Source organism: Buceros rhinoceros, unplaced genomic scaffold (assembly GCF_000710305.1).
Source record: "Buceros rhinoceros silvestris isolate BGI_N320 unplaced genomic scaffold, ASM71030v1 scaffold5280, whole genome shotgun sequence".
NCBI classification, from domain to species: Eukaryota; Metazoa; Chordata; class Aves; order Bucerotiformes; family Bucerotidae; genus Buceros; species Buceros rhinoceros.
Genome location: NW_010388895.1, coordinates 9,466 through 28,253, shown reverse-complemented (window position 1 = coordinate 28,253; position 18,788 = coordinate 9,466). Strand labels below are relative to the sequence as shown.

Sequence of the window (18,788 nt, the reverse complement as noted above, 5' to 3'; positions counted from 1 at the left end):
CCCTTCTCCCGCTCTTCTCCTGCATGCGGCACTGGTGATCATGGTATTGTCTTTGGAAATCTGTCAGTGCTAAATCCAAGACAACAAATCAATGGCTTAACTTCCTTCCTTGATGCTTCTACTGTCTATGGCAGTACCCCTGCCACTGAAAACAATGTGAGGAATTTAACAAGCGAAGAAGGCCTCCTTAGAGTAAACATTAAATATTATGATAACCAGCGGGAATACCTGCCTTTTACAGACCAGATCCCATCACCTTGTGCACAGCACTCCAATGTGAGTGAAGGTGAAAGGATTGAATGCTTTATGGCCGGGGAGAGCCGATCCAGCGAGGTCACTTCTCTGGCAGCTATGCACACCCTGTGGCTGAGAGAGCACAACCGCCTGGCCAGAGCCCTCAAAAAAATCAATGGCCACTGGAGTGCTGAGACAGTCTACCAAGAAGCACGGAAAATTGTCGGTGCTCTGCATCAGGTTGGCTGCTTATTTGCTTACTACACATTGCAGTGACTATCTTAGAACAGAACTGATCACAACACTTCAATTACGCTTCTGTGAGTGGCTTTTGAGGTCTTGTTACCTTTTCTTTGCCAGCTTTTCTGCACTTCACATTTGGCTTGTTTAAAGTTTATTCCATTTTCCACTTTCCTGAATGCAATGCCCTAGTCTTTAGTTTGTGCAGACCTGCCAGTGCTCTGACTTTCGTGGCAGTTTCTACCCTGCTACACCTTTCTGCAGGCTTCTCCAGTATCTATTTTGTTTATTGAAGAGGCCTTTTCAGATGCATTTCTTTGCAGTTTTTTTTTGTAAAGGAAACAAAAAGTAATGTCTCTGTATTTTCATAGTGTTCAAAATGCTTACTTTCTCGTAGGTATTATATAAATTAATAACTTCCCTGGGTAAAAATGCCTGTGAACTTCTCAGTGAAGCATTAATGCATAAACTGCAAGGGCTACTCTTGATAGCAGATAGCAGTAAAAGTAAATACTGGAAAATACAGAGGAGTCCATAAGAACATTTATATGAGACTTGAGAATAGGAAAATCTATTTCTACTCTGCATTTTTCGGTTTTTTTCCCCCCTCTTGAAATAGCTATGCGGGCTCTAACTTCTAATTTTTCCTCACAGTTCTGGTGTTCAGTATGGACACACACACACATACACAAACACACGTACACAGCAGGCCACACCAACCAGCACACGCCAAAAGCAGCACCTTTGCTGGCACTCACATGGACATGAATGGCATAGATGGCCTGACCCATGCTCTCTGCTGCTACTCAGGATTGAAGCTCATTAGTGAAGTACGTGCACGGGCAACGTGGAGCTCTCCCAGACAGCCTTACACAGTTGCTGGCCCCAGAGCTGTTCTGGCTCTTGATGCCTGGACCCATAAGGCCCTGAGGCTTGCATTCCCACTGACTCTCTTAGCAAGTCCTCAAGTTTCTTATGCTGCTCATCATCTCTCGTCTAGCTGGAAACTCACTAGGGATCACATTCAGAATAGAAAGCACACCCACAGAGGGGGTAGATGGAAATAAGATTTCAGAAGAATATAGCTGCAGAGATCAAAGCATAGGATTCAGTCAGACAAGCACTCTGGTCAGCTATCTCTTCTCACTCAGAGAACCCCTTTTATCCCATTTTCCCTCTATTTTCCCATGCTTTTTCCTCCCCAGTCCACCTTGAACTCTCTCATTCCCCACCTTTCCCTGATTATCTCGTAGTGTTTCACACATTCCCACAATCCCCTTAAAACACTGCAAATGAAGTTCTTACATAGTTCCCCCAAGTCATCTCCTCCCTGCACCCCACAATGACTGCAGGCAACTGCACCTTTGGCTTGCCTGGTGTTTGGGGGACGGGTTCTTTTGTTGACTCATCTTGGCAGGTTTCACACCCAGGCTTGGGGTCTGGCCACTCTGTCTGCTGGGCTTGGGGAATGGATGATCCCCATCCCATCCTTGGCATGGTTTGGTTGTTCACGTTCTTTGCTTGATGTGGCTTCTCCGAGCCTAACCAGAGCCTTTGCATTTGTGGAGATTCACCTTTAGTCAGACAATGTGATAAGACATAGTGATTCGGTTTGTCCATTATAATCCACAATACTGTATAAGTAATATCAGGACCAGAATAAACTGAAGGCTTGGAGACTCTCCTTTGTTTTCTGATTCTTAGAGAATTTTTAGCACCAAAAGGAGACCTTTTTTTGAACAAAATTGGTGAAGGACGGGGGAAATTTTCACTCCTCTGATGGAACACTTTTCCTTTCTTCTTCCACAATTTTTAGTCATCAGAATATCCAAAATGTTACCTTTAAGAAACCACCTGTGTTATCTGGTGTGTTGCTATTTGCACTTAAAGCCAGATAATTTCAGAAAAGTATCATGCTTTATTTAATTGTATTTAATCGGTCCTTTTGAAAAGTTTGGATTTTTTTAAATGTGTGTTTTGTTTACATGAACCATGTCAGCTCTACTGCTGTAAATGTCATGTTTACATTAAAATAATGGCATTAGCAAGTCAGAATGTTTTTTAATACTTGTTGGAAGAAAAGTGCAAATCCACAAGTAGGTCTCTTGCATTCAAACATGTCTCATTTACATCCACTAACATTATGGCCTGAAAGAAAACACTTTGTGCAAGGCTATACACTGCATGAATCTGGGCTACTCATTATTTCTGCCAGTATCACAGACTAATGAGATTTGCCCATGGCTCATTAGAAATGTGTTTGAGTTCTATCTATCTGGTTTAGACACCTTAATTCAAGAGAGATAATTGGAGTATCTCTAGTAAAGTGGCATGCTAACCAGCACATTAATGACAGCTCTAGCTGAAGTTACCTTCTGATTTCCACTCTTAAAATTTCATTTCAGTTGCTACATATTTCTAAAATTCTCTTTTTGGAATGAATACTTTCTTGCGTAATTTTTGCCTGTGGGTGTGTAATTATATAGAATGGAACAAAAAGCCTTCCCTTCTTCCTAGAATGCGAATGAAAAAGATCTCTCTTAGACCATTCTTTTCCTCCCGGATGCTTTTTTTGACACCACACGTATATCTAATGACAAGCATTTAATAGAAACTTGACAAAGTTACCAAGCATAATAATTACCTCTTGGTATCCTGGACAAAACAGGTATTTTGGTTGAATTGTAGACAATTTTCACTGGTTGATAAGTAGTAGTTCACGTAAAGCACAACAGTGGTTAACTCTCTCCTTGTATTTTACAGGAATGACACGTGCTTAACTCTAAAGCATTAACAATGTAGTATACAGTGGTAAAAATAGATACACTAATTTACTTAGTGTTTTGTGCAAAAAGACACTTTTTCATTTTTTCACTAGTCATTTACTACCTGGAATGAAATTATGTGCTTGTTTTTCTTATTCCTGTTTTGACCTGAGAAAACAGGATAAGGAGAAATAGGATTACTCCTTTTAAGCTATTTGAAAGAAAATAGTTCTAGTTTGTTTTCCTTTAAACAAAAACTGTAGACAAAACAGGAAAAAGTGCAATTCTGCAGCTGCTGCAGTCTTAAGATTTCTGTTTCATACGTACATGGTTTCCAGGATGAAATTGCGTGAACACATGCTCTTCCTTTCAGAGGTGTTTCCTCTGATGTGCCATTTGGACTATGAAAACTGGATGATGCGGCACTAGTCAGAGTGAAGTCGGAGTTTTGCAGATTAATCTGAATCAAATTCTCTTTGATTTATTACAGTATCAGAAAACCATCTCTGAATTAATGGTTACTGCCAGTTGATCCCAACTGTAGCTGACAACTGTCTTTAGGTTTCTGTGTGTATATAGGTGATTTTTTCCACTTCCTTCCACCTCTGCTTGTGTCCTCGAAGCATCTTGCATCCCTGCTTCTCTGCCACAATCCAATGCGTGGGTTGGAAGTGGGTATCTTCTGAGGCCAATGTACTTTACCTTAACTACAATTATTGGGTTCAACATTGCTAACTTGGATGAAAGTTGTTTGTGAAGTTAGGTGATTAGATAACTCCTCTCAGAGCTTAAACACTACGACATTATAAAGGATAAATAGATGAATATTAGATATTATAAGAAAGTATGTGTTGCACACTGTCATAACTCAAGTTTATAAAGAGCATTGTTCAGACTATTAACAGAACTATAATAATGTGTTCTTTTTTTATTAAAAATTGAACTCTCATACAATCACCCTTTACGTAGAAGTTTAGGTCTTCAACATCACCTGTAAATCCTTTAATATTTGCAGTGAGAACAAACTGGGCATAGCACTTAAATGAATTAAACGTTATTGCTATGTTTGTTTATTCTCTGTTATTTCTGCCATCTTTCCCAATTGCAGGAGCTACATTTAATTGGCTCTTCACTATCTCAGTGAGATACTATTCCTTTGCAGTTACCTGTGCCAAAGGCAAAAACAAGTTACACATTTTGCCTTACTTATTCTCATGACAGTTCACATATTTTTAATATTCTATTTTTACATTTTCTCTTCCAGCCTTTTTAGTTTCCTTCTCCACCCATTGTGTGGCTCTCTGTCAGATTCCAAATTCTTTCTGGCAGTATTATCTTCTGTTGTATGAGTAACACCACCTTAGTCTGTATTGTCACCTCCACTTGATGGAGTCTCATTTAGCCATTGGAAGTTTCTATCAAACAGATGCTTCTCCTAGCTCAAGACAGGCCTAAGACCCCTTTTTACCCTTAGCCTTTTGATGTTCATGTCTTGAAACAGCGCTCCCTCTTCCCCACCAAAGAAACATGAAATTAAGATCCTGCCTCTGGAGCAAATGAGAAATCTGAGTTGCCCTGTCTTTCGGAGAATCTGACCTTTATGAGCAGCTTAGCCTGGGATTTCATTTAAAAGGAAGGAGCCAAAAAATTACAGCCGCATCAGGATGTTTGTGTCCATGGCTAATCTAGTTCTATTTAAAGTCTTTGCTTGTAAAAACTACTCTAAAATTAGAAAAAACCTGTTGTCTTGCAAAACCTTTGTGACTGGAGCAAAATGTTAACTTTGTAAATGACAGTGTCAGTATTAATTTCTAGCAATTATTCTATTTTCTTTGTATGCTGTATTAAAGGAGCTATAAAAGGAATTTAAACTATTGTCTTTCAAACATTTTGTTCACTGCATGACCTAACTTGAAAACATAAAGAGGTGGCTACCTCTGCCTTCTAAGAAAAGTGAGCAAATTCTGAAGAGGTTTGCTTCTCTCTGTGCCATGCCTAAAACAAAGATAAAAGGTTTTAATTTTACATATTAACTAACTTTTCAATATGCACTGTATCAAGCCCAAAGAATATTTTCCTGTATATTTTATTGCACACTATGTTGAATCTAGAAGGTGTTTTATTGAGTTCATTATACTTCATATTTATCCCATTATGATTTATTGAGTTCAGCATAATCTTCAACCTGTAATACACTTCCGTTTTATTTCGTACATTAGACCATTTCCTCTTTTTTTTTTGGTCATGATTACTCATACGGTTTTTTTATGCAACTGTAATACTATTACATTTTAAAAGCATTTGACAGAAGGTGTATATCAGCATTTCCATTTTTGAAGCGTGTTTTTCAAGAGCCTATAAATTGACATCAGTTTAGCACAAAATGTCTACCGAGGGATTCTGGGCACCAGTACTTTAAAGCCTGGTCATTTCAAATATTTAGTAAAAAGAATTTGTGTCACAAATGTATGTCTGAAAATAGAATCTGTTCGTAGCAACAACCATTCTTGAAAGATTTTATTGTAATTCATGCTTTTATTGCCGTTTTTAAGGGCAATATAATTTACACCATCTTAATAAAAGCTTTAAATCTCAGCACACCTCTTGCGAGCTGGATTACTCCTGTGGACTGTAAGGGAGCAACACTGGTAATTTCTGGTCAAGAGGCTTTGGTCTAACATTTATGGTAGAACCTAACACAGGCCTGACTGTTGCACTGTACTGAGCTGTGTCACTGAGTCTCTCCGGTCATTTGTCTCCTTACTGCAAAAAAAAGACCAATATGGTTTTCCAGCTAGTACTACTCTTAGTCATGCCAAATGCCTGGGCATAGATGAGCGAAGAAAAAGACATGACGTGTACCACCTGGGAATCATTACTATTTGTCTATAAAAATGCTGAATGATAAATGTTTCTTTTTCTTTTCTTTCAGATTATTACTCTAAGAGATTACATTCCCAAAATCATTGGCCCAGATGCTTTTAATCTGTATATTGGCCTTTATACAGGTTATGATCCCACAATGAATCCTACAGTTTCTAATGTGTTTTCAACAGCTGCTTTTCGCTTTGGTCATGCAACAATTCAACCAATAGTAAGGCGATTGAATGCACAGTATTTAGATGATCCAGAACTCCCAACTCTTCATTTACATGAAGTTTTCTTTAGTCCTTGGAGGCTCATTAAAGAAGGTATGGTTTTATTCAAACTGTTTGGGTTTTTTTTCCCCAGAATATTATGACTTTTTTCAAAGCTACTTATCTTGAATTAGGAATAGGAACATTTATTTAATTGCATCACTGATTTGGGTTGTTGAATGGGTTCCAAAGCACTAGCACAAACTGGAGCAGTAATTCTGAGTTAAGTGCTTATCTGAATCAGGCAAAGTTACTCTCCAGATTAAACCAGTCTGGTAGATTGACAATAGATTGATGATTGATGATGGAGTTACTTCATATCTTTTTTTGTGGATGAATGTATTACCAAGTTGCAATTTTTTTTACACCTGTAGAAGAGCCTGGAGCCTTTTCATAGCACTCTATTTCAACCTGAAGGAGATTTTTATACGTTTGGATGTAAAAGGTGATGTGGCCAATCTTTAAAAAGCATAGAAACATACATGCATCCACATTTGTTAAGAAAGTTATAACGATGTTATATATGCTGTAACATTATTTTTGTGTTTAAAGGAGGCTTGGATCCTTTACTGAGGGGTCTTCTAGCACATTCAGCAAAACTGCAGGTGCAAGATCAACTGATGAATGAGGAGTTAACAGAAAAACTGTTTGTGTTGTCCAATAATGGTTCACTTGATTTAGCATCATTGAATTTACAGCGTGGACGTGATCATGGACTGCCAGGTCTATTGATTTTTCTTGAATTTTCTTCCAAGTAGTAAGTCAGCTAGAACTACTTTTATTTGGGATGCAATCATAAGCTTTTAAATAATAGCTTTAGTGATCAGAAAAGAAAATTTAAGTCTTTTTTTAAATCTAAGTTTCTCATATTTTTAACTGTGATAGAAACAAAATACTCCATAACATTTGAAATGAAAATTGTATTTGAAGTCTAGAATCAAGGAGGACAATACTGGTGAGTGGATCTGAGTGTGCTCAATGTAGATACTTGAGGGTTGTTCTTGCAGGAACCAGCTCCAGAGGAGCGGTGTTTCTGCCTGCAGCAGACTGTCATCGACAGGCTGCCCCTAGCCTGTAGGACAGGTCAATTTAGATGCAACCTCATTGGCTCTACCAACCATAGAAGGTGTCAATATGTCTCCGGGGGTGCTATAGATGGCTTAATTAGGTGTACATCTCATTTTGAGAAATAATCTGCATTTGTGCCTGGTTTTTGCACTAGATTTCTTACTTCAGTCAGCCCAGGGTAAGATTGAACTAACAGTCAAGGAGCATTAGCCCATCAGACTTCTGCTGGCTTAGAGGAAGACTGATGAAGCTTAGTTCAGTTCAGTTGCCTCAGCTGCTAAAAAAATAAACTTAGTTTTCAGTTCTGCATTAAAAACTCTTACAAATATGCCACAGTTTCTGAGAGCAAAGGAAGCAATCCTCAGCATGGCAGGCAGGGCCTCTTTATTTTTTATTTCTAAACCTGTGCCCTGACCCCCTGCCTGAGCAGATCATTTGTCTGCATGACTAAGGAACAAACATGGCTGCCTTCTATGCTCTGTGAATTGTTTTCAACCTTTGTTTTCCTTCATGAAACTGATGTAAGTCTTGCACATCCTGTAGTTTCAGATTGTGCCATCATTTCCTTGGCCAATTTAAACAATAATAAATAGTCTATGCTTAGAAATAACTTTCTGTGACTATAATTAAAGTTGTCAGAATCCAGTGCTTATAAATGTATTAATTGAGTATATCATGTTTAGCAGTCAAGTCTAATATTCCTTTTAACATAATATTTACAGGTTATAATGACTGGCGAGAATTCTGTGGCTTACCAAAACTGAAAACTCACACTGACCTGAGTACAGTAATAACCAACCACAACGTCACTGAAAAAATCATGGAATTGTACCATAATCCTAACAATATTGATGTTTGGCTTGGTGGTCTGGTAGAAGACTTTCTTCCAGGTGCTAGAACTGGGCCTCTGTTTGCATGTATAATTGGAAAGCAAATGAAAGCACTAAGGGATGGTGACCGGTGAGTTTATTCATGCTGTTGACTCACTTGCGTAAAAAAGCAGAAGTAATGGAGATATTACAGAAGATATGTTCCAGTACATAAGACACTTAACCTTTAAACAGATTATTCCCTGCCACTTCCACATCATCTCAGTTCCTTCAGTTTTGCTGAGTGAGCTTTTGCTTATTCTTCTTTGGACTGTATATCATTTCAATTATTTCAGCACAGAAAGTCCCTTTACTCAACCCTGCACAACCGCCATCAGGATTTTGTGCCACTACAACCTTCCACACCAGGAAGGCAAGAGAAATGCAGCTTCAGGTCACTAAGGGGTGTAAGATGCTGTTTATATCTTGCTTCTGCTTCTGAAACAATTATAAAAACACCCTTTTTTCATTTCCGACATGTACTTGTGGCAGTAATTTTGAATCTCATCAGAAGACTAATTTTAAACTGCTCACACCACGCTAGCAGTGGTGTCTTTAAGTACATCTGGTCCTTACGCTCGCCTACAAGCTCCTCTTATAAGTCACTGTTGTGGAAAGAACCCATTATATAAATAAGCATCCAAGGCAGAATTTAAACCTGAACTTTAAAAAATAATGTTAATTAATTAGCTTACAGGAAAAAGAAATGTTAATCATAAAGGTGGTGTCTTATTAGAATAAATTGTATAGAGAACAAACATTCCACTCAGCTGTGTTAAAAACATGGTTGAAAGTCCTCTGAATTGTACAGGCTTAGTTGACCCTATGTGGGAAAGGATAATCTATCAAGTCCTTCCAGCCTTGTTTCCTTTATTCTGTGCCTTATGATATTACTTATTATTCAGTGGCTTATGATACTACTAGCATTAATTACACTTAAGCATAGATTATTAACTCCAAATTGAGAAAAAGAGATCTCTAGTAAAGAAAGAATTTCCCAAGTTTCTGCACAAAGTTTGTGTCAGCTAATTTAAATCTGAAATTATAATCTGTCATTAATGCTAAAATAACTAAGAGAACTTAGAAGTATGTAACATTTTGTAGTTGTCAGACAGTAATCTGACAAAACATGAAGAGATTTCTTTTTCCAATGTACTAAACTCACACACTGTCCTAAGTTCAGTCAAATCAATCATCTGGAAATTTTTTTTTCTTTTTCCATGTCGTCCTACTCTGAATCTCAGGATTTTCATTAGTTGGCCAAAAATTCTGAAGCTGACTTGGTCATTCTTTGCATAGGAGGGCTTGCACCTCTTTTTTTGTTTGTTTGGTTGTTTTTTTGGTTTTTTGTTTGTTGTTTTTGTTTTTTGTTTTCTTTCTTTTTTACTCTAACCCTGTAAAATTCACCTGTAAAATTTTGGTCACCTGATACAGATCGACTGGAGTAACCTTTGTTAGAGTAAACACCTATCTGCTGGGTAGATTAAAAAATAATTTTCTGCTCAAGCTTTCCCATCAGTGTAGATAAAACTGAATTTTGTGATGAAAGTAGAATAGGTATAAATGTACATGAAAGGGGAAATGACAGGTGGAGGACAGCTGAGTGGAGAAAAGTCTTTGATGGCTTTAGTTATAGGAAGGGGCCTGGGAACAGTCAGTGAGGTCCAAGATGCTCTGAAAACCTCAGGGACAGTGTGCAGGTAAGGTGTACGAAGAAGGCATCTCTCTTTTTTTTCCTCTTTCCTCCCCCTCCATCTCTCCTGCACTTCTTGTCACAGTGCTGCTGATGAGTGGGACATTCACTCCATCCCTGGTCCTGTAGATTACCTCCTCCTCCAATACAGGCAAAGTGGGACATTCTTCTCCTGAAATTGTCCTGCTGTAGGTAACAGTCTACAGATAAAACAGTTTTCCAAAATTTCACATGCACATACCTTACTTGACCAGTACTCTCCTGTGGGCAGCAGAGTCCAACTTGCCCTCGTGTTTCCCAGAACACAAACAAGACTGTCAGACTTCTCATTTGCATGGCGCCATTTCAGGCAGCTCCTAAAGAGCCTAACACACTGCACACAAGCCAGTTTTGCCCAGGGTCTACAGTCAACATTGCTGTTTTCTTCTGATCAGAAAAATGTAATCACAAAACCCACAGACCTTCTTAGAAACACCAGCCTTGTTTCTGCAATATTATGAACTCTCAAGTTCTGTTTTCTGAGGACAGTTCGTACAGTGAAATCACATCCATACTCTACTGATGATGATCATAGGGCATGTTACCACAAATCCTGCCAAGCGTTTGGGAAAATGCTAATTGTCCTGATTACCACAGTTAGCAGTGCTTAACAATGTTTAATGTACTAATGCAGATGTGCTATCAAACTCTCCAGCAATATTTTTTTGCCATTCATGGCATGTCTATATATATAAAATATTTATATTTTCTTTTTTTCCCCAATGTTTTCTTTCCCTTTCTTCTTACCTTTAAACACACATGTATGTGAGTATGCACACACATATATATGATACATAATATATAACATTTAACAGATTTATCTTCGCAGTACCAACTGGTTCTTCTCTTCTAGAAGACACCACAGTCCTGATCTGACAAACAGAAAAAGCAGCTCCTCTCTGTTCCAGCCAGTTTACCTTTTTCTATGATCAAAAGAACAATTACTGTCTCAAAAATTTCTACTATAATTAACCTGCATATCTACAGCTTTCTTAGGAAATTGAGAAGTCCATATTAAACAGAGAAGCATTCAACAGTACCTGTTGTCACAGCAACCATTCAGTAATGGCAAGTAGAATTCAAAAGCTATGGAATGGGGATATCTCTTATGGATACTCCTGTAATTCTCCCGTGATTTATGCTTAAAACAATTTATGAGAGCATAGTGAATCCTGTTAAGCATCAGATTAAGCACTCAGTTCAAACAAATTAGTTCCAGGTTTTTCTCTCAGGATTGTAACTTTTTTTGTGCCCTTGTATCATCAATGAGAAACAATTCTGCAAATGTGAATAATTAAGAGTTTTAACCAGATGACTTTAACACATCATCTGAGTTGACCAGTACATCAGACTCACACCAGCCTTTTCTTGACTTTCAAGCTGGGTATGTAAGTCTGCGGATCACGCTGTTTACTTTTATTACTGTCATATTCACCTACATTTTGTTGAAATTCTTTTTCTTGGTCTTTTACATAGGGTACTGTGAAAGTAAGAATAATCAGCTCTTTGAATTTGATATTTTCAAATTTTTTCTACCTTTTCAGGTTTTGGTGGGAAAATGATAATGTTTTCACAGAAGCTCAAAAGCATGAACTCAAAAAACACTCATTGTCCCGTGTGATATGTGACAATACAGGAATTTCTGAAGTGCCAGCAGATGCCTTTCAACTTGGAAAGTTTCCACAGGATTTTCAGCGTTGTGACAATATACCTGAGATGAATTTGGAAGCTTGGCAAGAATTCTATCAGCAAGGTAATCTGGTAGTTACCAATCTTTTCTGACAGGAAGGGAGAGTAATCAGCAGTTAGAACACTGATCTTGATTATGGCAAGTCTTGAGTTACTGGTCTAGTGCTGATCTTTACTTTTTCTACCACTTAGAAATGGAATCTAGGTCTTTCTTTCCTTTTTTCTGAACTTCCTCCATAAAATAGATAGTGTCTGCCAACTTGATATCCGAAGATATCCAGACATTGTAGCAACTGGGGCAGGAGTTCTTAGACAGACAGAAAATACTAAGAACTCAGCAGAAAATATAATTAGAAGATAATGGCAATTTTACAAGGATTATAAGTCAAACCTGAGGTATCCCATATAAATACTTATCCAGAAATGAAGAATTAAATTGATCACCTTAAAACATAAGAGTAATCTCACTGAAGTTAATTTACAGCAATAATGGAGAATAATGTCCATGTATGAGGGTAAGGAGGTAATTTTTTAAAAGCTTCTAATACAGTCTTTTTATTTTTAGATGAGATATGTGGAACACCAAATAGTGTGGAAAATGGTGATTTTGTATACTGCTCAGAATTTGGAAAATCTACAGTGATTTATTCATGTCGTTATGGATTTCAGTTACAAGGAGAAGAACAACTAACCTGCACAAGTAAAGGATGGAACTTTGAAGCTCCTGTTTGTATAGGTATTTTTGTTGTTGTTGTTATTGTTTTTGAATTTTCTAAAAGCTAAAGTCCAGCACAGCTTATTAGGAGTGAATTCCCTTCTATGCTCTCTTGTAATCAGCCTTCTGGGTTTATAGGTAGCAATAACATGATAATGTGAAACTCTCCTTGCTCCAGAATTCCTATCTCAATCTCTATCCATCCTGATTGAGCAATCAAGTTGATAGGAAAATGTCTCTAAAAATTACCCAATTAAGTGAAAATTGAGTCTATTAAAAACCAGTAGGGAAAAAAAACTAGCAAATCAGAATTATACATTGCTTCCTCCTACATTCAACATAACAGCAAGATAGACAGTTGTCATTTTCCTAGCATTGTTTCAATGGGTATTCTGGATACAAGATGAACTCAGCACAAGTCATTCATGTATCATCCTACTCTGTTAAGCAAAAGAGACAAAAGAAAAATATACCGTTAAGTGAATAAGTGAAATTAAGCAAATTAATTATGACTCGAGTTCCAACCTCCCTCTCCCAAATAGCTGTCAGAAGATTTTCCAGAAGTGAATTACTTCTGCAGGGGCAAAAGTAAGGCAGGTGAAAAATCAGTAAAAAGATACTTCCTTTTGACATTGCATGCACATTTTCAGGGGAATATTTATCTGATATTTTAATTGTTCTTTTAGCTTTTCTTTTCCTTTTGCATTATTTTTACTGTTGAATAGAATAGGATAGGAAGAAAAAGCATGACACGTGGCATGACACGACCTTCTCTCTTCACAGTTCTGAAGGATGAATTATGTCTGTTCACATTTTAAATGTGTGCGTTTATGATGATGTGTATATATATTATATATATGTATACATACTCAAACTGCTCAGCTTTATAAGAGCATGAGAGAAAATGAAACCTGAAAAGGCCATATTTAGGAATATATTAGGAATGCTGGTAAACTAATGTGAATGCAAGTGCTGCAGCTGATCTGCAATAAAGTCTGCTTATCAGTATTTATGTGACAGCAGAGTAGAAAGCTATTCATTCTAATTGTATACCTGGTATGGAAAAAGTCAAATGAAATTTGCAGCTCTTTCCTTTATTCGAATCCTATTTATCCACTGAATTCCACCCACATAAATACCATATAAAGAAATAAAGCCGTTAAATGAATTATAATAAAATCTTTTCAATAGATTAATATTCTGGTAGCAAACTGAATAAATAAGTTATATGAATGAATCATTCCTTGTCCTAGTTTCTTTTAATATGTTCAGTAATATGAACAAAAGACTGTGTATCTGCTATAGGAAAACAAGCTGCTGCATGTATTAAATAAGCTATGCCTTTATTAAAAGAAAACCATCAAAACCCACTTATGCAGATGCTACTTGAGTTTTACAGTAGAAAGCTCTTTGTTCCATGCATGTCTGTGCAATGTGTTCCCATTCTTTTAAACGTTCAGCAAATCAGAAATAAGTCAAGCAAAATAATAAGGACGATAGAGCTTAGCATTTCTGCAGATGGTTTCAAAATTATGTATTACTCTGGAAAAGACAGCATAGGAATTTGAGAGCTGTTAATTCCTGCTTACTAACTTTGGTTTTGACAGAAATTATTTCTATTGACTCAGGAAGTCATTTAGGGCTAGACTATGCTACCTTCCTTTACATTGAGTGTTATCGTACTCTTGATAATTCTATTTGCTTTGCCTTTACAAAGCACAGCTCTCTTTGAATAGCAGGGTAGGCTGGTAAGATCCAAAATGCCCTATTTAGTGATGGAAAAAACAGCTAGTTAAACAGATAGCATGACTATGAATCTACGAAAGCTGAAATAGCACATTTGAATTACAGTGCAGGCAAAGTCTGTGCAGGTTTTCCTTCACAGATGATGGCAAAGTCAGTGGGGGGTGACCCAAAATGTACTCTTGAAGGCAGTAATACTTGTTCAGAAGTCTTCACACTGAAAAACAGTTTATCGTCCTGCTTCACAAGTTTCTTAAGGAACTCTGAAGTTTAAGATTATTACTTGCATGATTAGTCTTCTGACTGTTTCAGTTGATGGCTAGCTTTGGACACAGCTACTGCTTTGTATTAAGAGAGGATCAGGCTTGATCCTATTTCCAATTATACAATTCCCTAAGTGGTCTGAGTGACAATGCTAAACTAAGTCAGTAAATCATTCCCAGTCAGTTTCTGACACTGATCAAAAAGAGCTCCTTAGCCTGAAGTAACAGATACAACATTGTGATAGGGAAGGAAAGGAAAGAATATAACCGAAAAGAAAAGGCACTGAAGGTTCAGCTGCTTGCAATTCTTCCCAGGATCATGAGTCAGAGACATTGAACAAGATGAATGATATTATAAAGGACCAATGGGAAACTATCTAACCTGGTGCTGGACACCTATCTTCAGGCAAGCGAATCCCATCCCACAAGTAAATATTACAGAGAAAGAAGGAAAATGCAGGACTATGGAAAATACTGCATTCTTCCTCTCATTGAGCACTTTCTTTCCTGCATTTTTTGCTATCTCCCATCTTATCACTTAATCAGAATGTGAAAGGTCTGGAATGGCCTCAGGAACAATATGTTTATATACATTTTCCAATGGATAATTGTTCATCTGCTCATCATTCTCTCAGGACATTGTCATTTTGCGGAATTTATATAGCATCTAGAAAGAACCATCTTTGCAGATACACAGATTAGTGTTCTAAATTTTGTGAACAAAGTTAATCTGAATCCTTGACTCCTCAAAGTCATGCCTAAAAACGTATAGAAGTGTGTCAGTGTTATTATATTCAATATCTCTATAGAGCACAGTATGGAAAAAGTTTATAGAGGAACTTGAAGTCTTAGGATATAAACATGTGCAAGAAGAGCTCTCGAGTTCACAGTTTGCCTTTCTGAAAATTCAGCCAAATGCCATTTGTATCTTTTGGTAGATTACCAAAACAGCATTTTCTTTTTTCATCACTTTCACCTTAAAAACAAAACAAAACACCAAAACAACTTTGTGCTTTAAACAGTAACAATAAGGGCCTTTGGCAGTGTCTGTGAATCACTGGAAGTATATGATACCTTTCATTTATGAATACTTGTAGAAGATGTGTGTGAGAAGGTAGTAATCCCCCTCTGTAATTGGTAATGGTTATTGATCAGCGTGTATTCATTTTGCAGACATCAATGAATGTGAAAATGAAGTTAATTCACCATGCTCTCCTGCTAAATGCATTAACACTAAAGGCAGCTACAAATGTTTCAGTACGGATCGTTACAAGCTCGCAGAAGATGGAAGTACATGTGTTGGTAATGCTTGTGACCCTACTGTCCATTAAAACTTTCTCATCTGTTTTACAATGCTGTAATGATTATAAAATCGAGATTTTTTGAAGAATGGCTAACATAAGGGAAAAACCTCTACACAGTCATGGGCATAAAGATAAAGTTGGATTCTGTAAAGTAAATAAAAGTATTGAGTAAATAATACAGACACTAAGCTTTCCATTTTCCATTCCTATTGTGTATAAACCCCACGTATTTCCTGGCAGTGCATATGACAGTGGGATCAAATCTGTCTCAGTTCCTTCTAGCTAGGATCTAAACTCAACATCTGAATCTTAACAAAATTCCACCTATTACATTCCAAAACTGTTAACCCTGTTAAAGCTAGCATATATTATGCATCTTATTATTCTTCAGCTTTTCAGCATGTGTGGAAGCTGTATTCCATTTTAAGGTTTAGGTGGGGAAAGAATGCCTAGCTCTGTCAAAAGCTCCATGACAGCCTGCAATCGAAACTCAAGTGGATGGATATCTACTTTACCAAAGTAAACCATAAAGTTCAGATCTTGAATATCAAGTGCTGTACACCAAACAATCATGAGTAGACCACCTCGCTGGTGGCACATTTGTTTCCTGTTTCAGCAAATACCTTGATTATGATATGTGGGATTACAATGTCCCTTATTATTAACTGCACAAAGAAAACACAAGATGACAATTCCCCAGCAAAAAAAAAAACAAAAACAAAAAACCAAACTTCTTGCAAACAAACAGATGTCTTCAATGATATGATATACACCCAGTCAGTTTTCCAGCTGTTGTTCTGGAGCATATGAGCATATTCCTCAAGTGAGACCACATTCCTCGAATCTTAAGTGAGTCCATGTGAGATCACCAAAAGCCCAGGAGTGAAGGACAGTGGGAGACTTTACTTACACAGCAGCACCTGGCATCTCTCTGGGCAGGCACACCAGCAGAAATACCTTCCCAAGAATGAATGTTGCCAGAAGAATCTTTTGCTGTAGTAAATGCAAACCCTTAGGGTCAACGCTTTCTGGGATAAAACTAAAAATGAGTGGTGGTAGTCATTTGGAGTTTTTGTCTTTCAACATACCAGAGTAATATAAAAAAGCCCCACCCTTCTTTGTACGTGTTTCTTATCTTTATTTACAGTTTATTACTTTACCCATTCAACCATGATTACAATTATTTACCACTCTAAATCCTGAGACAAAAACCTGCCTTCAGACTATCTTAAAGATACTAGTTCACTACATTGCTGATTGCAACCTAGATTGCATGATGACATTGCACTGGCATGAACATAGGGCAGCTCCAAATATAAGGTAAATTTTTTATTTCAAGGGAGGAATCAAGAAGTGCTTATAGTCAGTGCTACTGCGCCAGGTGATCATTACCCCAGACCAAGTTGGGGTAAATGTGCTTCTCAGAGCTTCACTGGCTTTCTGACAACTCAAGAAAATGGCTGCAGGTAAGGGCCACTCCTTTAAGTCTAGCACAGAAGGTTAGTGCCTTCTCTTAGACATTGGTGGGTAGGGTAGTTTTTCATCTCCATGGACCTATCCTTGCATGGCATGCTAAGGTTTGGTTTGTTGGATCTCTAGATCCAACAGTCACAACAGTTTCTGTTATATGCCACAGGTTGCTTCCTCTTACATCTTAAAGATATGGAAGAAAACGTCCATCGACAAATGACTGGCAAAGTTTTGCAAGTCATTACCTGGATCTCCCTTGCATTCTTTTACAGAAATAATGAGACTTGCTTTACAGAATCTCTGTCTTAACTGCATTTTAAACTGAGTGGTCAATTTGAAATGGTGGCATGAATCAGCCAACAACAGTTTAGGCCAGAGCATCAGCCATTACATATTAGCTGTAATTCATACTGACAGCCATTTAAAATACATCATCCCCCTCTTAAATTCAGTAATGCAATTGCAGCTATTCTTTACCTCATTGCATCTTTACCTTCTTACTGGGAGCCCCTAGCTAAGTGCCATAAGCAAGCGGCAATGTTTGAAGACGAAACTTTCTAAAAAAATGATGCTCAAATCCCACGTACTGAAGAATTATTGCTAATCTCAAATTTCAGTATTACCATTATGGGAAGTACAACCCAGATATCTGTTCCTGGGGAACAGCCATGAAGAATGAAAAGCCTGTGTGCAGTTACAAGGCTATGACCTCAGTGGGATCACAGCTCACACAGCTGGAGTATTGCACTGGATAGATACAGGCTCTTTAGGAAGGACAGGATGGGAAAGAGATGCAGTGGGTGGCGTGGGGCATGTTGCACTTTTTGTGAGAAAGCAGCAGGATGCTGCCTTGGGATGCCATGATAATTTAGGGGTCATGATCAGTGGGCAGAGCAATATGGCTGCTATTACACTGGGTATGTGCCATGGACTTCCTGATAAGGAAGAAGGCAGCCTTCTTCAAACAACTGGAAGAAGCCTCAAGTTCACAGACCCTGGTCCTCTCGAGGAACTTTAACCACATTTCAACCTGAAAGGACAATACAGCAGAGCACAAGCAATCTTTAGTGGTCAGTAGTTAGAGAAAGTCATGCTCGAGCAACTTGATAAGCTCCTGTGATGAAATGACTGGCCTGTTAGATGAGGGGACAACAGTGGCTATTGTCTACCAAGACTTTGGTAAGCCTTTGACACTGTCTCCTAAAAGTTCCTCACAGACGAGCTGTTGATGTATGGGTAGATGAACAGACAGTGAGGTGGATTGAAAACTGGATGGATGACTGAGCCCAGAGCGTCGCGATCTTTGGAACAAAGTCTAGTTGGAGATCAGGAACTAGCAGTGTATCCCAGGGATCAATAGTGGGTCCAGACCTGTTTAACATCTTAGTTCACAATCTGGATGATAGGACAGAGCCTACCCTCAGAAAGTTTGCAGATGACATAAAACTGGAAGGAGTGGCTGATATGCCAGAGAGTCATTCTGCCATTCAGAGGGACCCCAACAAGCTGGTCTGATAGGCACCTCATGAAGTTCAGCAATGTGAAGTGTAAAGTCCTGC

At 37.9% G+C, this 18,788-nt stretch overlaps 1 protein-coding gene across 1 annotated transcript in view; it reads left to right on the top strand.

Moving 5' to 3' along the window:
* The window catches only part of TPO (thyroid peroxidase), a gene marked incomplete at its 3' end in the record, with an annotated part of 77,458 nt that extends 61,701 nt beyond the window's left edge, over nt 1-15,757 (top strand). Inside the window, exons 10-16 of the mRNA XM_010131844.1 lie at nt 1-474; nt 6,172-6,430; nt 6,929-7,099; nt 8,167-8,404; nt 11,590-11,798; nt 12,300-12,470; nt 15,629-15,757. The exon at nt 1-474 is cut by the window's left edge and continues 1 nt beyond it. Of these exons, the coding sequence (XP_010130146.1) occupies nt 1-474; nt 6,172-6,430; nt 6,929-7,099; nt 8,167-8,404; nt 11,590-11,798; nt 12,300-12,470; nt 15,629-15,757 (1,651 nt within the window). The remainder of the gene's footprint in view (nt 475-6,171; nt 6,431-6,928; nt 7,100-8,166; nt 8,405-11,589; nt 11,799-12,299; nt 12,471-15,628) is intronic.
* Between the last annotated feature and the right edge of the window lie 3,031 nt (nt 15,758-18,788).